General features: G+C 41.2%; 1 protein-coding gene across 3 annotated transcripts in view; it reads right to left on the bottom strand.

Moving 5' to 3' along the window:
• LOC120028105 (dihydropyrimidine dehydrogenase [NADP(+)]-like) overlaps positions 1-24,012 on the bottom strand; it is a 220,615-nt gene that overhangs the window by 70,937 nt on the left and 125,666 nt on the right. For all 3 annotated transcript variants that reach the window (XM_038973280.1, XM_038973281.1, XM_038973279.1), the window contains exons 14-16: positions 20,844-21,008; positions 17,265-17,333; positions 3,832-3,915 (exon numbers count right to left, since the gene is read on the bottom strand). In XM_038973280.1, the coding sequence (XP_038829208.1) occupies positions 3,832-3,915; positions 17,265-17,333; positions 20,844-21,008 (318 nt within the window). The remainder of the gene's footprint in view (positions 1-3,831; positions 3,916-17,264; positions 17,334-20,843; positions 21,009-24,012) is intronic.

The raw sequence follows: 24,012 nt of genomic DNA, 5'->3' as shown, positions 1-24,012 counted from the left end.
GCTCATGTTGCAAGGTTTGGCTGCTACAGGGTTGTCATTGATTGCGAGGATCAACCATGTTGCTGCTCTGCTGTTGTCAATAGCCGGCTAAACTAGCTAGCTAAGTAGAATTAGTCTATCATATCTATTATATACTTTCTTTGTTCCCAATGCCAGTTTTGGGGCATAGTCTGTTCTCTCGGCCAACATACCCCATCACCCCTAACTTTAACCCCTAACTTTAACTTAATTTTCAAGTTATCACCTTGAACCTTAGTGGGGAAGCTGACACTGTATCGCGTTGCGATGAATAACCAAGGCTTGCTTTAGCTACCAGCCATGTGGATTGGCTCCTGATTCTAGCATTACCTAGATCCTGTGGGCTTGCTAAACACCCACATGGCGATCCGCTGTTGACGATCAAGCGTCAATCACCTCTAATGTAAACGTTCTGTCAGAGAGCTTATTTCAGACACACTAATATGCAGGCTTATTCTAGTAATCTATGGGGTCGATTTCCTCTCGTTACCAGGTCGTCATCTATTCTTCTCTCATGACTTACCGGCATATACTATTAGGCATAAGCTTCAGCTCAGGTACTCTATGTTGTAGGCCTAGGTTTTAGATTATCACGTCACTTTCACTGTGCACGCTGTGCATGTATCAGTAGTGACATTAGGCTATTTGGATAGCACAGGTGGTTATATGTAGCTACCATTTTAGTTTTCGGTTCTGGGGGTTTGTTCGTGTTATGCAATTTAATGGTATGTCATGGCCACTGCAGCAGTCATTGTCTGGTCTTCCCTCCGTACAATGTCTTCTGTTATATAACCATATATGTCTTTTCTATTCCAAATTTCCGTTTGGAAAGGAAGCCTTTCTTTATTATGGTCCAATAGCAGGGATTCAATTAATCTTGGCTGTCAGGACCCTTCGGTGGGTAGTCTGCTCAGGGATCCATCTTCCCGCCTACTCTTCATGGCCTACGGAGAAGCGACCACCGTGCATATCAAGAGTATCTCTCCTCTCTCAGTAGCACAAGTTTGAGTTAACTTAAGGCAATAGTGCTGGGTTGATGTTACGCTTGCTAGAGGTGGTCTGTTTGATGGCGTTTATGGGTTCTTCAGTCTGTAAATAAACAACATTCTATATAGCATATCTTGCTCACCTCCTGTAGTTATTTTAGCCTCTTTATATGATGCTTCGCTCCGGCAGTGAGCTACCCTGAAGGAGCAGAGCCCTAATGCCAAGACTACGCATTGTAATAAAGGGTTAAACGTACACGTGGTGTTACCTTTTTGAATAAGATATATTTTTTTTCTTCAACAAAATGTTAAACTACTAATCTTCAAAAAAGAACAGTACAGTAGCTACCGTTGGTTATACAATCCGAGGGAGCCGTTATGAATGACTGATTGAAATTGCATATTAATAAGACATTCAAATGAGATTTCCCTACCATTTCCATAGCGTCAGAACGAATGTTTTTCCCGCTGTTGCGTTGAGAGGTGGCACGGCCACCACGCACGCGGAGCGGCGGGGTGTGATGGAATGATATTGCCTCTCTCTCTTTAGTTCACTCCGAGGTTACCTGCCTGCGGGCACATGGCTTTGATTAGCTTTTTGTCTTACAGCAGAAAATCTAACGGCAGAGGGGATATAACTCTGGAAATTTACGGCTACTGTGAGAGAAAATAGCTTTGTCTCCTTCCCCGGTTATAGACGGGAACTCGTTCGTTCGTACGTTCGTTTCATTCATTCCCCTCTCCACCGTGGGCCTGAGGTGGGACTCAAGTCAAGGTGGTAAGATTGAAAATCACAGCTTTCCTTTCTTTGCCTTTATCCGTATCCAGATAACTAAGGCCTTTAGGTTGTGGTATAGTAACTTGCTGTGTGCTGTTTCAGGCACATACAGTAACAGCTCTCATCACTTACTGTACTGTATATCACACACTGCTTTAGTCACTGTGCTGTTTATAGCAGACTTGTTTCATCATTAGTGATGTGGAGCTACAAGCTAAACCTTCCTCTCCCACTCTATATACAGGCGTACTGTACATCCACATACACTGAGAGGGCATGGTATCCTGTACCTAAGGATACATTGTATTGCTCCCATCCAAAATGAGAGCTAAGTGGAGGCTCAGAGCATCTTGAGGTCAACCCTAGGCAGGATTGGTAGGCTACAAGCTACACTACAGCATCCTACAGCTGTAAAGCTGCAATATCCCAATACAATCAGCGTACGGAATATCAGTCTTCAGATAGTATACTCAAACTCTTTGACATATTTTTCACCCCGTTAAAAGGCAGAACAGCCTGCCTGCCGTGCTGTAAACTGATGAGGGTTAGTATTAACCTCCTGAGCGGAGAGGTGTGATACTCTGTGATATCCGGGCTTTTAAAAAAGGCCCCTTCCGTCCTCTTCCAGAGCAGCACTACTCTGCGTTTTAATGACCTTGTTTTAACGTTAAGACATGGTGGTGTTAGAGAGTCAGGTAGGTAGAGAGTCCTGTTACTGACTTGACCACCGCACCGCCGGGCTACGAGCAGTTAGATGACAGGCCGTGTCACACATGTTCAAGTCAAAAGCACAACTGACCCTCACAGAGAGACAGGCTAATGTGTAAACATTTAGATATGCTGCTAGCAAAAGAAGGTTCTTACATATCGTCGCTGACATTAAACGGTGAGTTTAGACAGTGTGAGGTAATGTGTGTGGTCGTCTACCGGTGGACACCATGGTGTACGGTTGGTGTTAAATAATAAAATAAGCAATGTCCTTAAAATAATGAAAGATACAAATAAAAGAGCAGTAATGCGTCAAACAGCCAAAGGCTAATTTAAACTTACATTATATTCCCTGGTGACTGATCTGCCCATCCCATCTCATATTCCATACTGATGACATGCATCAAGCGAACAAATAGAAGTGTTGACTACAGTCACATACTCAAACCGTTTAACCAAACGCTACATTAAACTCAGACAATGCAGCATCTCATTTGACAGAAGCCAAGTCAGAGAAGGATTGTCCCGTATGGATTATTAGAATCATTAAATGTTTCAACTAAATGTGAAATTATAGAAAGATGTGTATTTTAGGAGGGCGCTGATGAGAAATCAACGCTCCATTGGAGTGGAGTCAGTCTCCATTAAACCAGAATATACGCTCCAACTCACTCCTTCAGTGGTTTTCATTGCCTGCGTCCCACCTCGTACCAGATCACGCAGCCCCTTTTACTCCTCCTACACTGGGAAAAGCACCCAAGTGGATAGCTCCACCTTCGAGTCTGATTCTACACACCCTGAATACAATCACTCTCACACTGAGATATTCAGACAGTCATAGAGTTACAGCTACTCGATCAGAAAATCTTCTAAAATCAGCCATGTTGAACTACCTCCACACTGCTGATGTAATGACCTACTGATATGATGAATGCTATTTATCAGTCCCCACCATGGCATTGTACAGTAGTAGTCAGTAGCAGAGCAACAGAGAGGAGTTGTTGACTCCGCTCAGCTGTAGTGGTAGAATAGTGTTTCTCTGTGACAGAGCAGAGTCCATTAGAAAGCAGACTGTCTGGTGTATCTGACAGTGTGATCATTCAATTTTATAAGAGCTGTATCTAACCAGATGTTCACAAAAATAGGTGTGTAGTCGATACTTCAACTTGTAGTCAAGTGCAGTCTTTGAGTCTGTGAAGTCTGCACTGAGGCTTACAACAGTTGAGAAGTCAGTGAGGCGTGCACTATGGTAACGTCAGTAGTAGAGTTGAGTCTTCAGTCAGTCAGTCAGTCAAAAAGGTGTTCGTTCACAGGCACACAGTAGTTGAGCTGAGGGCTTACCTGCCCACAGGCCAGTCCCATGCCCCTCTCCCCCATACCATGTGGGCAAGACAGATTCAACTCCAAGGCATCAGCTCCTGAGGCCTGTTGAAAGAATAACACACGCAGAACCAGATCGTTATCACAAGCTTTTTTTTGTTTTGTTTATACAAATGATCACCATGAACACTTTTTTTTTTTAAATGGAAGATGCCATCACCTTTCCTTTTTTTGGAAAAACCAAGAGCTACAATATTATTCACGTGCATTTGATTTCTTATGTCAAAAACCTGGGCAGATTTCATACCCCAAAATGTTCTCCCATGAATTCGGTTAAGGGATGGATCTTTTAACAATTCATTCACTTGAGTGCATTTCAGTGTTACACCATGTCGGATTGATATTCCATTTATTCACGCACCAACACCACAACATGAAGTGGATGCGGATTTGCAGATGTACTGAAGATGCACACACACTGTACATTTACCGAAATGCAATTCAATGCAAAACAATGGAGACTGGAAAAAGAGGCCCCTAAAATAGATGAGACAAATTATAACTGTTCCGCATGGATCGGCATCAGATGACACTGTAACATGGACTGGTGGAGAGAGAGAGAGAGGGAGAGAGAGAGAGAGAGGCAGAGAGAGAGAGACTGAGGCGTCGAGCGAACGCATCGAGAGAAGAGCGGCGAGAGAAGCAACGGCTGAGCCGGAAAGGCATCTGACAGGCAATTACGTTTCCGTGGGGGCTTTAAAACACATCACAAGAGGGATTTAAACAATTACAAACAGCTCCACAAACCTGCCAGAGAGTCTCCAGCTGCGGATTTATGATTTGGCCTCAGACTGACAACCATTAGAGAGAGAGAAAAGAATAATAAGCATTTTAGCCTTACAAAGTGCACATTTCATGGTCAATTGAGGCCCAAACGCAGTCACAACATGGTCATAATGCATCGGGATCCCCAAAGCCAATTATCAATCATGTTTAATTTCACCCTTCTTCCTTAAGCCCTTCATGGAGAAAAGGGAGGGGGTGGCCGGCGGATTTATTTTGTTCTATAGTCTTTTTTTCTCTCTCTCTCTCATTTCAGATCATAATAAACTTTGCGATGATATGTGAAGGAAGATGGTTGGGGGAGGTGTTTGATATTGTGGGCTCAGTTTAGAGAGCCAAGGATTAGGGGAGTGTATCCTGTACACAACAGAGAACAGAGAGCAGAGACTGTTTGTTAGACATGTCTTCATCCCATCCCCCCAGCTCAGAGACAGAAAGAGAGAGAGAGAGAGAGAGAGAGAGAGAGAGAGAGAGAGAGAGAGAGAGAGAGAGAGAGAGAGAGAGAGAGAGAGAAAGAGACAAGAGTGAGAGACAGCTAGACAGAGTTTTGTTAATTATCTATTTCACTTGCTTTGACAATGTAAACATATGTTTCCATGCCAATAAATCAATTTGAATTGAATTTAAATTAAAGAGAGAGAGAGAGAGAGAGAGAGAGAACATTCCTCTCCTCTCATCTCTGATCGGCTGTCTGCTCCAGGTTGCTGTGTCTGTCAGGCCGAGTGTGATGCATTCGATCGGATAGTTTTCTGTACCTTCCCCTCATGAATATCAGAAAGTATAGGTGTTGGTCTCCCTCTGAATTATACCAAGTTTTCCATGGAAATCCAACATGGACCTAGTTAGCTTTGTTCATTTCGAGGGATGCGAGCACCAAATTATGTAGACACGCCCAAATGTGCAGAGCTTACCCCAGGCTTATCCACACGACATGATAAGGCAATGCACATGTGCAAAATATGAAATCAGCTCAATGCAACGAACGAAGCTAGGCAAAGCAGCGAGGCATATGCTGACCCTGTCCATTAACAGTGACTGGAGTCAGGAACGTGAGTCAACGATTTGAACGGACGGGAAGGAAGACATGAATACCCAGGCGCCTTTCCTGAGATTTGGATGCAGTTTTAGCAAATGTTGATATTTTTTAGCATAAAAAAACACCAGAATCATTGAGGAAAAACATGAAATAACAAAAAAGAATGAACATTTGTCTACCCTGCCTATTCTGACCGCACATCACTGATCATTTAGAACCATTATGAGGGACAGTGCAGTACCATATTAGGACCTGCCTTTTAGGGGTGCATACAAACAACACACACAACAGAAAGAAACATCGAGAAAAGGGACGACACTGTCAAAGCTGTAAGCATCTTAAACCCGTCAAAAAGTGCACGCACGCCGTGCACACGAGAGAGAGAGACTGAAGCACAGACTGAAGTATAGATACATTTTAACCCAATTATGAATTAGGCTCTACTCCAGCTGTATAAATTGTAAATGCGCAATTTATGAAGCAGGCCATGCGCATAGCAAATAAAGGCCAAGCATTGCATTAATATTTATACACTTTGTCCCAGGGGCGATATGGCTCTGGTCAAAAGTAGTGCACTATTAAGGGAATTGGGTGCCATATGGGACAGATACTGTACATAGGGATCATGATCCAGGAGAGACCAGGAAGCAGAGGAGAGCTTCTAGAGGATGGACGGATACGCTCCATAACCAAGCCAGAGGCCCCAAGCAGATATTTATGCAACCTGACACTGCCTTTGACATGGATTATCAACCCACAACTTGATAAGGGAAACATAACCTAGCACCGTCACAGACTCTAGAGCATCAATGTTGGTGTGATCTCCACGGGTATTAGGAACAAGATATGAGCCATAAAAGTGCCTTAAGGACAGACACAGTCTATCTGTCTGTCGGTCTGTCTTTTTGTCACCACAAAGGGACAAGCAGACAAAAAAATGCATTTCTCGTGGCCCCCTTAATGAAGTAATAGTTGTAGAAAATATATACACTACCGGTCAAAAGTTTTAGAACACCTACTCATTCAAGGGTTTTTCTTTATTTTACTATTTTCTACATTACATTATGAAATAACACATATGGAATCAAGCAGTAACCAAAAAGGTATATTTTATATTTCAAATAGCCACCCTTCGCCTTGATGACAGCTTTGCAGACTCTCAACCACATTCTCTCAACCAGCTTCATGAGGTAGTCACCTGGAATGCATATCAATTAACAGGTGTGCCTTCTTAAAAGTGAATTTGTGGAATTTCTTTCCTTCTTCATTCGTTTGAGACATTCAGTTGTGTTGTGACATGGTAGGGGTGGTATACAGAAGATAGCCCTATTTGGTAAAAGGCCAAGTCCATATTATGGCAAGAACAGCTCAAATAAGCAAAGAGAAACGACCGTCCATTATTACTTTAGGACATGAAGGTCAGTCAATCTGGAAAAATAACTTTGAAAGTTTCTTCAAGTGCAGTAGCAAAAACCATCAAGCTCTATGATGAAACTGGCTCTCACGAGGACCGCCACAGGAATAGAAGACCCAGAGTTACCTCTGCTGCAGAGGATAAATTCATTAGAGTTACCAGCCTCAGAAATTGGAGCCCAAATAAATGCTTCACAGAGTTCAAGTAACAGACACATCTCAACATCAACTGTTCAGAGGAGACTGTGTGAATCAGGCCTTCATGGTCGAATTGCTGCAAAAAAAACCACGAGCAATGGACATTGGAGATTTTTGGTTCTAACCGTCGTGTCTTCGTGAGACGCGGTGTGGGTGAACGGATGATGTACGCATGTGTATTTCGCACCCTGAAGCACTGAGGAGGTGTTATGGTGTGGGGGTGCCTTGCTGGTGACACTGTCAGTGATTTATTTAGAATTCAAGGCACACTTAACCAGCATGGCTACCACAGCATTCTGCAGCGATACGCCATCCCATCTGCTTTGGGCTTAGTGGGACTATCATTTGTTTTTCAACAGGGTCATTACCCAACACACCTCCAGGCTGTGTAAGGGCTATTTGACCAAGAAGGAGAGTGATTATATTATAAAAATAAAGCGAACTGGATGCAATATGGGGAAAAATGCCCAAATTATTTTTCAATTCTCAACATAGAAATGCTACCAAATATTTTTTATTTAAACTTGTTACAAATGATGAAGTCACTCATGGAAGTAAAGTACTTTAAGAATATATTTTCTTTTCAGTTTCCTCCATCTCCACTAACCAAAGCTAATGTTATGGATTTTTTTCCTATTAATAATGTAAAATTAACATCTGTACGGAAAGACTCATGTGAAGGCCAAATTACAGAGGAGGAACTTCTTGATGCAATTAAAACCTTTAAGTTCGTGAAAACTCCAGGACTGGATGGCATACCAGAGGAGTTATACCAAACCTTTTTTGATATACACAGAGGACCATTATTAGCATGTTTTAACCACTCCTATATAAATGGTAGATTATCGGACAGGCAACAAGAAGGTCTGATTTGATTATTACTGAAACAGGATCCAAGTGGTATTCATAAAGATCCAGTCCATTAAAAAAAATTGGAGGGCTCTTCCACTTCAGTGTTGTGATGCAAAAGTTCTAGCTAAATGCTTGGCACATAGAATTAAAAAGGTTTTGTCAGATATTATTCATCCTAATCAGACAGGTTTTCTACATGGACGATACATTGGAGATAATATAAGACGAATACTGGAAACAATAGAATACTATGAAATATCGGGGAAACCAGGCCTGGTTTTCATAACTGACTTTGAAAAGGCTTTTGATAAAGTATGACTGGAGTTAATGCCTGGAATATTTCAATTTTGGAGAATCTCTTATAAAACTGGTTAAAGTTAAAGTATAGTAACCCTAGGTGTAAAATAGTAAATAATGGCTACATCTCAAACAGTTTTAAACTGTCAAGGGGAGTAAGACAAGATTGTCCACTATCGGCATATCTATGTATTATTGCCATCAAAATGTTAGCTGTTAAAATTAGATCCAATAATAATATTAAGGGATTAGAAATCCATGGCTTAAAAACAATGGTGTCATTGTACGCTGATGATTCATGCTTTCTTTTAAAACCACAATTAGAATCCCTCCACAGCCTCATAGAGGATCTAGATACTTTTTCTAACCTCTCTGTATTAAAACCAAATTATGATAAGTGTACTATGTTATGTATTTGATCACTAAAAAATTCAACTTTTACATTACCGTGTAGTTTACCAATAAAAAAGTCTGACGGGGATGTGGACATAGTCAGTATACATATCCAGAAAGAAAGGATCTCACTCCAATACATTTTAATAGAAAGTTAGCAAAAATAGATAAGATCTTGCTACCATGGAAAAGAAAATACCTGTCTATTTGTGGAAAAATCACTGATTAACTCCTTAGTCATATCAGTTTACCTATTTGCTTATGGTTTTGCCTACACCTAGTGACCTACTTTTTAAATTATATGAACAAAAAATATTCAATTCTATTTGGAATGGCAAGCCAGACAAAATTAAAAGGGCCTATTTATATAATGAATGAATTTGGAGGGCAGAAATTATTAAATAGTAAAGCATTAGACCTCTCACTAAAGGCATCAGTCACACAAAAGTTATACTTAAATCCAAAATGGTTCTCTAGTAAATTAGTAAGAATGTCTCACCCCATGTTCAAGAATGGCCTTTTTCCCTTTATTCAGATTACAACTGCTCACTGTCAGGTATATGAAAATGAAATAATCTTCAAAATCTCTCTTTTTTTTTTTTTTTAAAACAAGCCTCAGAAAGTTGGTTGCAATTTCAGTTTAATCAACCAGAAAAGACAGAACAAATAACACAACAAATATTGTGGTTAAAATCAAATATACTAATTAATAAAAAATAAATATAATCTTTGTAAATAACATCATAAATAGGACTGGTGGAGTTATGTCACACATGCAGCTAACAGTCTGCTCTACCCCAAAATTACAACCAACTAATTACAGCATTCCCACAAAAATGGATGAGGCAAGTGGAAAGGGTAAAAGTAAGGAACTTGTCTGTCGGCCCTGCATTAAAGACCAAAAATGGTTTAAAAAAGTTGTGATAAATATAAATATATACCAGTCTCATTTAAGGACCAAAAAATTGACAGCTGTGCCATATAAATTGCAAAATAGTTGGGAAGAGATTTTCGACGTACCGATTCCATGACACCGGATTCAAAACTTCAAATTTTTAAATTTAAATTATTATACAAAAATCTTGCAACCAAAATAATGCTAAATATATATGGGGGATACAGTCTTCCCAGCTCTGCAGATTTTACTGCGAGGAGGCAGAGTCATTAGATCATTTATTTTGGTACTGTCCATATGTAGCTTGTTTTTGGTCACAGATCCAGGAATGGCTGAAGAATTGCAACATTTACCTGGAGCTAACGCTACAGATAGCAATACTGCGAGATATGAAATCACAGTCAATCGATCAATAACATAAAAAATAATTTAGCAAAAATGTTCATCTTTAATTTACAATCTGTAGAAACTATGAGAATAGAAAGGTTCAGTACTTTTGTGAAGCATCACAGCACAGTTCAAAAATATGTCAAAAAGAAATCCAAAATGGATGGTGTTAAGAGATAGATGGGAGGGGTTGAATGGAGCTGAAGGGTGGGACTAATAACAACAAGATAACACATGTAAAACATATGGGGTCTGTAAATGTAATATAGGTCTGGAGCTTTTGTGAACTAGCAAAGTTACAAGTGGAAATCAAACGAGATGGGCATCAGAAATAGAGGAAGGCCAGGACTAAAAACAAAAAATATATATAACTATTGTAAAATAGATTGTGTCTGTAAAATGTGTAAAGTATGTATAAACAGAAGGTAGAAGCATAGGTGTTATTGTTTATTAGTTTACTCCAATTGGGGAGGGGTAGGTAGGGTTTGCGGGGGAAAATAAAGGTATATAAAAAAAAAAAGTGTGTATATGTATGTGTATGTATGTATGTATATATATGTGTATATGTATGAACGTTTATGTATATACAGTGGTGAGAACAAGTATTTGATACACTGCCGATTTTGCAGGTTTTCCTACTTACAAAGAATGTAGAGGTCTGTAATTTTTTTATCATAGGTACACTTCAACTGTGAGAGACGGAATCTAAAACAAAAATCCAGAAAATCACATTGTATGATTTTTAAGTAATTAATTTGCATTTTATTGCATGACATAAGTATTTGATCACCTACCAACCAGTAAGAATTCCGGCTCTCACAGACCTGTTAGTTTTTCTTTAAGAAGCCCTCCTGTTCTCCACTCATTACCTGTATTAACTGCACCTGTTTGAACTCGTTACCTGTATAAAAGACACCTGTCCACACACTCAATCAAACAGACTCCAACCTCTCCACAATGGCAAAGACCAGAGAGCTGTGTAAGGACATCAGGGATAAAATTGTAGACATGCACAAGGCTGGGATGGGCTACAGGACAATAGGCAAGCAGCTTGGTGGGAAGGCAACAACTGTTGGCGCAATTATTAGAAAATGGAAGAAGTTCAAGATGACGGTTAATCACCCTCAGTCTGGGGCTCCATGCAAGATCTCATCTTGTGGGGCATCAATGATCATGAGGAAGGTGAGGGATCAGCCCAGAACTACACGGCAGGACCTGGTCAATGACCTGAAGAGAGCTGGGACCACAGTCTCAAAGAAAACCATTAGTAACACACTACGCCGTCATGGATTAAAATCCTGCAGCGCACGCAAGGTCCCCCTGCTCAAGCCAGCGCATGTCCAGGCCCGTCTGAAGTTTGCCAATGACCATCTGGATGATCCAGAAGAGGAATGGGAGAAGGTCATGTGGTCTGATGAGACAAAAATAGAGCTTTTTGGTCTAAACTCCACTCGCCGTGTTTGGAGGAAGAAGGATGAGTACAACCCCAGGAACACCATCCCAACCGTGAAGCATGGAGGTGGAAACATCATTCTTTGGGGATGCTTTTCTGCAAAGGGGACAGGACGACTGCACCGTATTGAGGGGAGGATGGATGGGGCCATGTATCGCGAGATCTTGGCCAACAACCTCCTTCCCTCAGTAAGAGCATTGAAGATGGGTCGTGGCTGGGTCTTCCAGCATGACAACGACCCGAAACACACAGCCAGGGCAACTAAGGTGTGGCTCCGTAAGAAGCATCTCAAGGTCCTGGAGTGGCCTAGCCAGTCTCCAGACCTGAACCCAATAGAAAATCTTTGGAGGGAGCTGAAAGTCCGTATTGCCCAGCGACAGCCCCGAAACCTGAAGGATCTGGAGAAGGTCTGTATGGAGGAGTGGGCCAAAATCCCTGCTGCAGTGTGTGCAAACCTGGTCAAGAACTACAGGAAACGTATGATCTCTGTAATTGCAAACAAAGGTTTGTGTACCAAATATTAAGTTCTGCTTTTCTGATGTATCAAATACTTATGTCATGCAATAAAATGCAAATTAATTACTTAAAAATCATACAATGTGATTTTCTGGATTTTTGTTTTAGATTCCGTCTCTCACAGTTGAAGTGTACCTATGATAAAAATTACAGACCTCTATATGCTTTGTAAGTAGGAAAACCTGCAAAATCGGCAGTGTATCAAATACTTCTTCTCCCCACTGTATATACACAGTTGAAGTCGTAAGTTTACATACACCTTAGCCAAATACATTTAAACTCAGTTTTTCACAATTCCTGACATTTAATCCTAGTAAAAATTCCCTGTTTTAGGTCAGTTATGATCACCACTTTATTTTAAGAATGTGAAATGTCAGAATAATAGTAGAGAGAATGATTTATTTCAGCTTTTATTTCTTTCATCACATTCCCAGTGGGTCAAAGGTTTACATACACTCAATTAGTATTTGGTAGCATTGCAATTAAATTGTTTAACTTGGGTCAAACGTTTCGGGTAGCCTTCCACAAGCTTCCCACAATAAGTTGGGTGAATTTTGGCCCATTCCTCCTGACAGAGCTGGTGTAACTGAGTCAGGTTTGTAGGCCTCCTTGCTCGCACAAGCTTTTGCAGTTCTGCCCACACATTTTCTATAGGATTGAGGTCAGGGCTTTGTGATGGCCAGTCCAATACCTTGACTTTGTTGTCCTTAAGCCATTTTGCCACAACTTTGGAAGTATGCTTGGGGTCATTGTCGATTTGGAAGAACCATTTGCGACCAAGCTTTAACTTCCTGACTGATGTCTTGAGATGTTGTTTCAATATATCCACATAATTTTTCTCCCTCATGATGTCATCTATTTTGTGAAGTGCACCAGTCCCTCCTGCAGCAAAGCACCCTCACAACATGATGCTGCCACCCCTATGCTTCACGGTTGGGATGGTGTTCTTCGGGTTGCAAGCCTCCCCCTTTTTACTCCAAAAAAAATGATGGTCATTATGGCCAAACAATTCTATTTTTGTTTCATCAGACCAGAGGACATTTCTCCAAAAAGTACGATCTTTGTCCCCATGTGCAGTTGCAAATCGTAGTCTGGCTTTTTTATGGCGGTTTTGGAGCAGTGGCTTCTTCCTTGCGGAGCGGCCTTTCAGGTTATGTCGATATTGGACTCATTTTACTGTGGATATAGATGCTTTTGCACCTGTTTCCTCCAGCATCTTCACAAGGTCCTTTGCTGTTGTTCTGAGATTGATTTGCACTTTTCGCACCAACGTACGTTCATCTCTAGGAGACAGAACATGTCTCCTTCCTGAGCGGTATGACGGCTGCGTGGTCCCATGGTGTTTATAAATGCGTACTATTGTTTGTACTGATGAATGCGGTACCTTCAGGCATGTGGAAATTGCTCCCAAGGATGAACCAGACTTTTTTTCTGAGGTCTTGGATGATTTCTTTTGATTTTCCCATGATGTCAAGTAAAAATGCACTGAGTTTGAAGGTAGGCCTTGAAATACATCCACAGGTACACCTCCAATTGATTCAAATGATGTCAATTAGCCTAACAGAAGTTTCTAAAGCCATGACATACTTTTTTGGAATTTCCCAAGCTGTTTACAGGCACAGTCAACTTAGTGTATGTAAACTTCTCACCCACTGGAATTGGGATACAGTGAATTATAAGTGAAATAATCTGTCTGTAAACAATTGTTGGAAAAATTACTTAGGACATCTACTTTGTGCATGACACAACAGACTTTCCAACACTATAGTTTGTTAACAAGAAATTTGTGGAGTGTTGAAAAACGAGTTTTCATGACTCCAACCTAAGTGTATGTAAACATCCGGCTTCAACTGTATTTAAATGATATGTGTATGTATGTATATAGATATGTATATATTTGCCCCAAAAATATATGGGGAATTGCAGACAATTACATTGATGGAAGCAACAATCTATCCGCAATATTAAGCTGATCCAACCCCCCCCCCCCCAAAAAAAACCTGGCCTCCACAATCCCCCGACCTCAACCAAATTGAGATGGTTTGGGATAAGCGAAGGAAAAGCAGCCAACAAGTACTCAGCACGTGTGAGAACTCCTTCAAGACTGTTGGAAAGACTGAAGCTTCATTCCAGGTGAAGCAGGTTGAAAGCATGCCACGAGTGTGCAAAGCTGTCATCAAGGCAAAGAGTGGCTATTTGAAGAATCTCAAATATAAAATACTTTTTTGGTTACTACATGATTCCATATGTGAAATTTTATAGTTTTGATGTCTTCACTATTATTCTACAATGTAGAAAATAGTAAAATAAAGAAAAACCCTTCTAAAACTTTTGACCGGTAGTGTATATATAATAATAATTGATAAGCAGCCCCTAAATCATTTTCTGTTTGTGATTTAAAAATTCTGACAACTGAGCAATGTAAAATACAAATATTTAGGAAAAGTCAGGGAAGGAGCAGGACGTCGCCTTCAAAATGGCAGATCTATTTTAAAGACAAAATCCAACGGCAGTGGGCGTCGGCTTTGGCAGTTCTAATGTTAAGTCGTTCATAGACCATCACCATCCAATGTTTCCATTTTTTCTTCTCTTATCTGTTTTGTATTGAATAAAATAGGAATGTCTCACAGTAAGAATTTTACATTAGGAATTGTAGCCTCTAGCACATAGCTATGATACAACCTTTCCTCTCCAAAGCTGGGAATTTCTAACCGAGAAACGAAAGGGGGGAAAAAGAGGAAAGTTGACTGAACTGGAGTGACAGTTGAAAGTAGGGAAATGTTTCACTTCAGATTGACACTTCAGTAAGGAGGAGGGCGAGGAAGGAAAAAAACGACTTTTAAGTAGTACCCTTAGGCAAGGAACAGTGTTAAGTGTTCTCTTACAGATTTCAAAGTGGAAATGAATGGTTGACTTTCCTTGAAAACGGAGTTGCCATAGCAACACAGCTTTTATTTCATATTTCCACTGCTACAGGTAGTTAAATAGACGCACAATAGATGTGATGAAGAAGAATAAAAGAGCGGTTCTAACGGTTCTTCCTCCTGAGGTGTGTTGCTGCCGAACCTGGACCATTCACCAAACCGAACCCCTTCTCTTTCCAACCTCCCGATTTAGACTATATCCCTCTACTGCTCCCATCTGTGCTGGTGTTGCAACAAGGGCTTTTCACAGAAGGAAAATAAAATGAAATATTCCCCATGTAAAGTCATGGCTAGAGGGCATCTTTAAACCCTTCGGACCCCTCTGGGTTCTTCTGCGGAGAAGTGTGTAGGGATCTGGCCTTGGTACAATGGGTGGAGGAGGGTTCAAATCCTAAGTGCAATATCACAGACATAGTCCTAGCCAAGGTACTTATCCTGCATAGCTGGTTTCACTGGGTTATCTTCAATCCTATTTTATGACTGTATAAATTCTTCATGGATAAGGAGGCATGCTAAGTGAATAACTATGATAATAATATTCTTAAAGTGAGACGAGGAGGGAGGGTTTATTAAGGGAGGGAGAAGGGAAGGAAAATAAAATTGCATACCACATACTTTAAATCAAATATATTCTAGGAGATCTGATGGTGATGATGATGGTTGGGGAGGTGGGGATGGAGGGGGAAGCCTGACAGGTTGTTTTAAATGAGGTAGGAGAGAGAGTGACGCATCAATGAAATCAATAGCGGCATTAACACATTGAGCTGTTAAACCGGTTTGCATTCTGACATTTTCCTTTTGCACAATTAAGCGGTTGAGATATGCGAGTCAACTCTGATTAGTTGAGCAGTTGCTAAACCTGACGTAACCACGGTATGCCTACACCTAGCTACCGCAGTTTATCTCAGGGGTCTTTCACACCAAATTGTTTTGGAGCGGTTTCTCCAAACTCTGGTGTGTTTACCCCCTTAGTTTGGTTCGTTTAGACTGGTGTGAACACTCCATGTACACTCAGGCACGCACCAAACAATGCACTGTGGTTCGCTCAAAAAGGGTGGTCTCAGTCCGTTATTATTCATACCGTGGTACGGTTCGCTGCAGGTGTGAACGCAGTCTGGACCAAACACAGGAAAGGAACCAGAGGAGAGCAGAATTTTTGGTTGTTTGAATGTGAGCATTTGATAAAATGCACGCATTATCATACCTTGATATCTCTGAAACAATTTGTGAGTAGCAGCTCATTTCTGAGCGCATCCTATGCATATTAGTGGAGACCAGGGATATACATGTAGGCTAATTAATATTCAATGCACGTTTCAGTTAGAGCGGCTGTTTCACTGTTTTCCTCCCGCATGTTGATGGAAGACCAAAGCGAAATATGATGATTGGGACACACAAGTGATCCTCCATGATGATCATTGATGTATGAAACTAATGGTTGCATGAGCACATCATTTTCTTTAGGCATTTCAGTTCGTTTAACATTTGGCAAATGTGAAACCAACCAGACCCCCCCCCCCCCCCCCCCCCACACAAAAAAAAACAGTGTAACAAATAAACAAACTGTGATTGGAACTATAGCTCAGAACTATGTGGACGACGCCCTGAAACACAAAAGAGAACACTGCTAGATCAGTTCTCTGTTGGTTGAAAAAAGAAACCCCACAGCTATGTAGCACATGTTTGAAACACCTTGTCCTTGTCAGTGTCAGTGTTGGATGCCATCAGGGACGTGTTTAAGAAGCTTTGGGAGGGGAATGGGGGAAGAGGGAGGGTAGAGGGGAAGGGGGGAGAGTTGGAGCACTCCAACCTCACATATGGGTGAGCCTGGAGATGTCTGGCCTGTAAAAGCTTCCATATCCACATCCCCTCCCTCCCTCCCTCCATCATTGTTTCACTCCCACAGTGTCATCTGTCTCCTTGCTTACAGCCACTTGGCAGCCTACCACAGGTTTAGGGCAGATAAACATTTAACTAAATGTTGCACCCACTCCAAATCCAGGATTACATCCCTCTCATTCAATATTTGGGGTGTTTAAACACTTGCAGTGGATGTGGCTTTCTGCCTGGTCTGAAGATCTAAATCAAATTCCACAAATATAACCCAAGTGAGGGACACAGAGAAAGAAGCTATGCTAGTCGTGACAATTATAAACATGTCAGTACCGGAAATAATGTTATAACCATTCCTGGCCAGCATTTAGGATTTTACATTTGAAGAAAGAAATCAATATTGCTAAGACCTACCTCTGCCATCTTGGCAAGCTCTGTCCAGTCAGCTTTGTTATAGCTGCACATTATACTGGAGATAATGACCTAGAGAAAGAGAGAAGAACAAAGAAGAAAAGAGAAGAATAATATAAAACTGAGTGATAAATCCATTGCGGCTCAAACTAAAAGTTTCATTTCAACACATTAGAAAACAGATCTGAGAGGAGCAGCCATTATCCTATTTTTAAGAAGCACCGGCATTGTCCTCCCTCAGTCACAAAATCAATATTTATAATTTTATAAGATCAGGACAAATCCAGTGTGCTTGCCAGCGTTATTAAAACAATAAAAACACCAGAGAGAGGTACAGATGTAGGATCTTAATTTGAGTCAGTTTGCTACAGCAGGAAAATTATCCTGCAGGAAATGGAAATATGGATTATTATGATACATTTTTGCTAGGGAAAATCAAGTCTGAAATTTAAAAGTGGAAATGACAAACTTCAGAAGCCTTTTTAAACCTTAGATACACTACAAGTTTAAAATGTCCCGCATTTCAGGAAAGTTCTCTTGCAACAGGGAGATCAAATTAAGATCCTACACATGTATTTGCAGGAGGCTCTGAGTGGATTAGACTAGGTCTCTCTCCTCCAGACATACAATAAGCCCTCTATAAAACAGGTTATATAGGCCCCTGCTTCTTAATATTGCCTCCCGGTTTTAAGTAATCACAGAAATAAAAAGGACCATGATGTATAGACATGATGCTGAGGATACCCGATGGGTCCAATCCACAAAGAGGTAAGAGCTACTACACCCATTGGCTGGGAGGCAGAGGACGTCTTCTGGAGATATTGAGGAACATTATTCCTGACCACATATATCTGATGTGCCTGCTTTGTGTTATAACTGTCTGGAAACTGTGTGTGTGTGTATTAGATCACACTACAACTTTCCTTCTGTATCAACACTATAAGGAATTCAAAGTAAATGCTGATGCTAAGTAGCTATTAATCAAGTACTGTGACCGCCTTGTACAGCTTCCTCTCTTCTTGCCATGATATTAACTGTTACACTATATTATTGTACTAAGTATTAAAGTTGTTAAAGACAGTTAATGTTACTCATTCCAACAGCAGGCCTTCTAAAAACAGAGTTAGGATCCAGGGGAGGACATTAAACAGAAAGGCTGAGCCCCCTCCAGCGACAAATATCTAGTAGATATAAATCTCCTTCTAGCCAGGTACAGCATGAAGGTTTCTCAATCCACACCAGACAGACACACACCAAGACGCAACTCCAGCCCTGCTGTGGTTTAATGAAGGTTTAAATAGACCTAGATTTAACTGTGCAAATAAAGTGAAAGCTCCCCTTGACTCCATGACATTTACCATGACCAATATGCAGGCCCTGCTTGACATATTAGTCATATTGGAGCTTTCTGTATACAGGAATATTCAACTTTCATAGGTGATGTTATGAGAGGGTGCGCCGACTCGGCTTAGCTAGTTTCTCCTCGTGTGGCTAGAGAAACTGTAACTACAGATGAAGCACACAAAATGGAGATGGTAAAACAGAGCAAAATGTACAATTATACTGAATAGTTGTCCTTGATGTTGTTTGGTATCTCAACGGCTATGGCACTGGTGGTGTGTGTGTGTGTGTCTCTCTCAACAACACAGTAACAAAGCACTGCACGGTCTAAACAAGTTACATCCACTGCAAACCATCTGATGCTGTGTGAATGTGTGTGTTTGAATATGCGCGTGCATGCATGTGTCCATGCCCATCTTTGTGTGTGTGAGAGGATCATCTTGTTATTATCAGCTCAACCACAGAGCCATGGAGCCCTGAGCTATACACTACAGAAATGACTTCTTCTTCCCCATTACCGCTAACAACACCATGGTATCCATGGAGATACCTCACCTGATACATCACCTGGAAACTGTCACCTAGAGCCGAATCAGCCGATAGCCCACGGGAAAATGTGCGACAATTTTCGCTCCCTCCCCCTCTCCTTAACTCCACTCCATTAGCACCACTAGGGATAATGAGAACACATTTGGCACTTGGTGGACGGCACCTCAATCGGGGCTATTTGTCCAGACTGCTCTGACCTAAAAAGCTAGGTGCTATTGGGGTAATTGGAAGGGCAAATAGGCCAGTATTTCCTTTGGTGCACTGTTTGTCAGGTAAAAAAAAAAGGTACTCTGTCTGTGTGCTTTACAGGTCATGGTACAGTTTGAGAGAGAGCTCAGTCTGGTCACGCACACACACAGGCATAGCACCCCCCCGTGCTCCTTTGTGTTCCAATGAAACATATCCCAGAAGCGCTAATTTACAGGGAAACACAGAGCTCAGTGCTTTGTCCTGCTTCATTCTGGATCTGTGAAAGGGCTAGGGAGGAGAAACACACTATGACGGATCTAAAAACCACAAGAGGCATTTCACACCGTCTTTTTTCATCCACCTAACAATAGCTGTTGAAGCGAATGCAGGGCATCAGTGACATTATTCCTCTCAGACTTTCATTAACAATGGCCAGGGGAACATCAATGAATCCTTTGATACTGTACATCTGGAGTTTCCAAAAGTTGGAGAACAATAAACTCTTAGAAATTAACAAATTACCCAGCAAACACAGAACGTACTCAGAACATTAGGCAACGTTCCCATTAGGTCCCTTTAAGGGTTTTTGCGAGAAGTTATCCCTCTGATGTTCTGTTAATTGGAACATTAACACATGACGTTAACCTCGGGACCATAAGAGGATGTTCAGTACAGGTCCCGGTTTGGTCACAGTATAATGTTATTATAAGGTATTTTTGTTCCTATTTGGTCCTGATAGGAAGTTATATATGGGACATTCAATGACCACAAGGGGATGTTTCATTATGGTCAAGAGGACGTCGCATGATGGTCCATTCCCTGGGGGACATTTGTGTAAATCACTGTAAGTTACCAGCACATCACTGAAGACCATGTCAGGATCTTTTAAGGACGTTTTCAGGACTGTCATTTTACTAGTCTTCAGGACATTGCGTGATGGTCCCAAGGAAACGTCCCTGCAAACAAAAATGGTTGCCTAAAGTGGTCAGGACGTTGTGTCATGGTCCCCCCTGGAGGTTTTGTCTAGTCCCCGGTTTGTTCTGGGGATGTCCCCAAGGATTTTTTCAGAATGTTTTCGGGATGTTGTGTCATGATCCCCTGGAGGACCATGAAACAAAGTTCCGAAATGGGGACATCCCCAGAACAAACTGGGAACTAAACAGAACCTCCAGGTTACAATGACACAACATCCCAAGAACATCCTAAAAATGTCCACAGGACCATGACACAACGTCCTCATGACTTAAGCCAACCATTTCGTGACGTTCCGGGGACGTCCTAATAACCAATTTTTGTTTGCAGGGTAAAAGCATGTTGTCATTGTCATTGCAGTATCCAGCATAAACAAAGCAATACATTGCAACACCTTGAACGAATGGCACTCCCTTCTGCTGTTTCAATACAAGCTCATTAGACAGATATACTGTGGGAGTGTGTCCCAAATGGCATCCTAGTCCCTATAGTACACTTATTTTGATCAAGGCACATAGGGCAGTAACTTACCTTGTTGGGGAAGTCAGCTTTGAGCTCGGTAACACTCTGGCACCAGTAGGCAGCAGTCTTCTCACTGATCAGCTCGATATTGAGGAAGGAGCTCTGTCCCGGACCGAACATGGGGCCTGAGGTCGTCCCACGCACGATACGGGGAGACACGTTGGTCACCAAGTCCTATACGGAACAAGAGAGCAACAAAACAATGTTATAGTAGTTATATAGAGTAAAACCATTAAGTGCACTTCAAAAGTGAACAAAAGCTAGTGAACAAAAGCTAGGGAACAATGTTATAAAGTAAACCCTTTTTTAGTGCACCTCCAAGTGACTAAAAGCTAGGGAACAAGAAAGCAAGACAATGATGTTACAGTGGTTGTAATGTTATACTAAACTCATTTTATTCAGTAGCACACGTACACGTGTACTCCTCAGATGAGACCTTTTCTATTTCTGCAGGCCATTTCATATATGTCATTACCTACACGTACAGTTTCATAAATCTACAGCGGTAGGAGTAAATATCCGAGCAGTCCTAGCTTTTACTTCAGTTCAATGGATCTCTTCCAAGGTGTTGGAAGTCCTGTAACCAGTCATATGTTCTAAATTATTTTTTTCCCCTGTAAAACACCATAAAAAAAGACAATTACAGTAATATTTTATAAAAATACATGACACAAACTCAATGTTTTTTTTTCTTTTTCTTCATCCCAGGGGGCTTTGTAGTCTGAACTAACTTCATATTTAATCAGATACTGACCGGAGCAACTCTTTAGAAATACAGCCCAGATGATAAAGTGCAGTCAACACTGAAAGAAAAGCGTTTACATTACAAAATAAAGGAATTAATTCATCAGCTTGAAATGATTTAATAATATAATCTCAGTAGGCAGCTCTGTCTCTGTCTTGTTCTGTCTCTCTCTCTCTCTGTTTTATGTAGCATAAGGTTGTCTTTTTTTGCTGAATGAGCACTTTGAGATCCCCCTCACCCCTTCAGAAGTCTCTCTCTCTCTCTCTCTCTCTCTCTCTCTCTCTCTCTCTCTCTCTCTCTCTCTCTCTCTCTCTCTCTCTCTCTCTCTCTCTCTCTCTCTCTCTCTCTCTCTCTCTCTCTCTCTCTCTCTCTCTCTCTCTCTCTCTCTCTCTCTCTCTCTCTCTCTCTCTCTCTCTCTCTCTCTCTCTCTCTCTCTCTCTCTCTCTCAGATTTACCCTCCACGCGACAGAAACATACATCAAACCTGGCAATGGTTCATGGACAAAAAATCTGCCAAACGGCCATAATGTCCAGCAGTAATTACATTCCTGTGAAGGGGAACAGAGGAAGAGAAAAGGAACAGCATTTTTGTGAAGTCGTCCCCTGGAAGTGTAATCAGAGTGCAGTACACATCACATCCAAGCCTGGGCCAGTCCAGGCCAGGGGAGGCACCTGGCAGCTTACAACCAAGCTAATGCGTTGACCAACCTGCTGATGGCTTTGGCACATCTCAAAACACATACAAGTACTACAAATAGAAGGTCACTATGTGTAGAACAACAAACAATTGGCCTTCAGTGTACAGTATTAGGGGAAAAGGTACAGTGCAGATCCTGTACAGTAGCTAGCTTGTTTGGTTTGCATTGTGTTGCAACTTGCACTGTATATTGAGCTCATATTTGGCCTTTTGAGGACATAACTTATGTTTATTACTGTGCAGAATAAACTGGGTAAAATTGTAATTAATAGCTTGACTAAATCTAAATAGAGATGATTCCATTTTTTTTTAACCATATCTAAAGTTGAATTTACATTATAATTAATATTACACATATTATTTTCCTAATTAACTAATGCCTATTAGAAAGTAACCATTAACGAAGCTGAATTAATTTACATATATATTTAGGGAACAACCTTAATGCAAACAATTAAGATAATAGCATGGTAACTTAATTTCATAACATTTGGACATTTTTCGAACTACATAGACAAAAAACATTAATTAGCTGTAATTAGTACTAATTTGCATGTCTGAATAAGACGCAGCATGGCCACAAGCTGAGTTCCCTTTTTAACCCTTTATCTGCCAAACGGTGCTGTCGGTTCAAGTGTTCCACACTATAACGAATCACACTATAGCTGGTTCTATAGGATTTCACAGATTCTACATTCCCCACAAGCGTTAGCTCGGACAGTTGTATGTAGAGTCAAACCTACTTAGGGATATAGGTAATCACAGGTTTGTCTATGTCTATCCAGGATTAATATAATATTTGTCTTATAGAAGCTTGAAGAAGTTGTTCCTAATTTGTACAGAAACATTGAAAATAGTGTTTTTCCTCTCCCCATTTTATCATAGAAGTGTGGTGGTACCCTCAGGTGACAAAGAAATAAGAAAAGGGGGAGGGGGGGGCGGACGAGTGTGGAGAATTGAGGCAGCCATCCCCAGGGCTTGGGGCGGATCTACAAGTTGCTATTTAATGAAGACTGTGACCAGGGAACATTACGCTGCTGGGCTTATTTATTATCAAGACAGGGCGGAACATGAGTTTTAATATTAAACTACTGGAAACCATGAAAATTGCCCAAAGGGAGAGCAACAGCATGCCACCGAGACACAGGTGCCACATACAGTAGCAAGAGATAAGGCTAGTCCCCTACTTCTCCTCCCTCCTCCTCCTCCTCCACCTTTCTTTCTCTCTCTCTCCTCCAACTCTCTCTCTCCGCTTCCACCTTTCTCTCTCACACACACACTCTCTTTTCCCATCTCTCTCCGTGTTACATAACAAAATACATTTAATTTCAACAGAATTGTCCAGCTAGCTAGACCATGTAGAAAATAGTAAGTCCGGTCCAGGTGTGACCGGAAGGCCTTTACTTGTTATTGAGTGCATGGATTAAAATGTCTGCCGAGCAGTCTGACTACTTCTTTAATTTCAAGGACTCCTTGCCTGGTTGGGAAACAGGGCTACCCTGCTGTCCCCTGACAAGAAGGATCGTGTCGAAATGGACAATGGTAGCGAGGCGAGCTGACTTCCCTTTCTCTCATGTGATTGGTTAACAGGTCTGTTTATGTTTAGGGGCCGACTTGGCTTTATCACGTCTACACAGGTCTCTAATCCCCCCAGTACAGCAAGCAGCCTTTTGAGAAAGGAACACATGCGAGAAATACTAATCAAATGCAGTGGACTGCACCGTCTGTGACACACA

The sequence above is a fragment of the Salvelinus namaycush genome, chromosome 33 (genome assembly GCF_016432855.1).
Source record: "Salvelinus namaycush isolate Seneca chromosome 33, SaNama_1.0, whole genome shotgun sequence".
Classification (NCBI taxonomy): Eukaryota; Metazoa; Chordata; class Actinopteri; order Salmoniformes; family Salmonidae; genus Salvelinus; species Salvelinus namaycush.
Note: the sequence above shows the minus strand (reverse complement) of the source record. Positions and strands in the feature narration are given on the sequence as shown.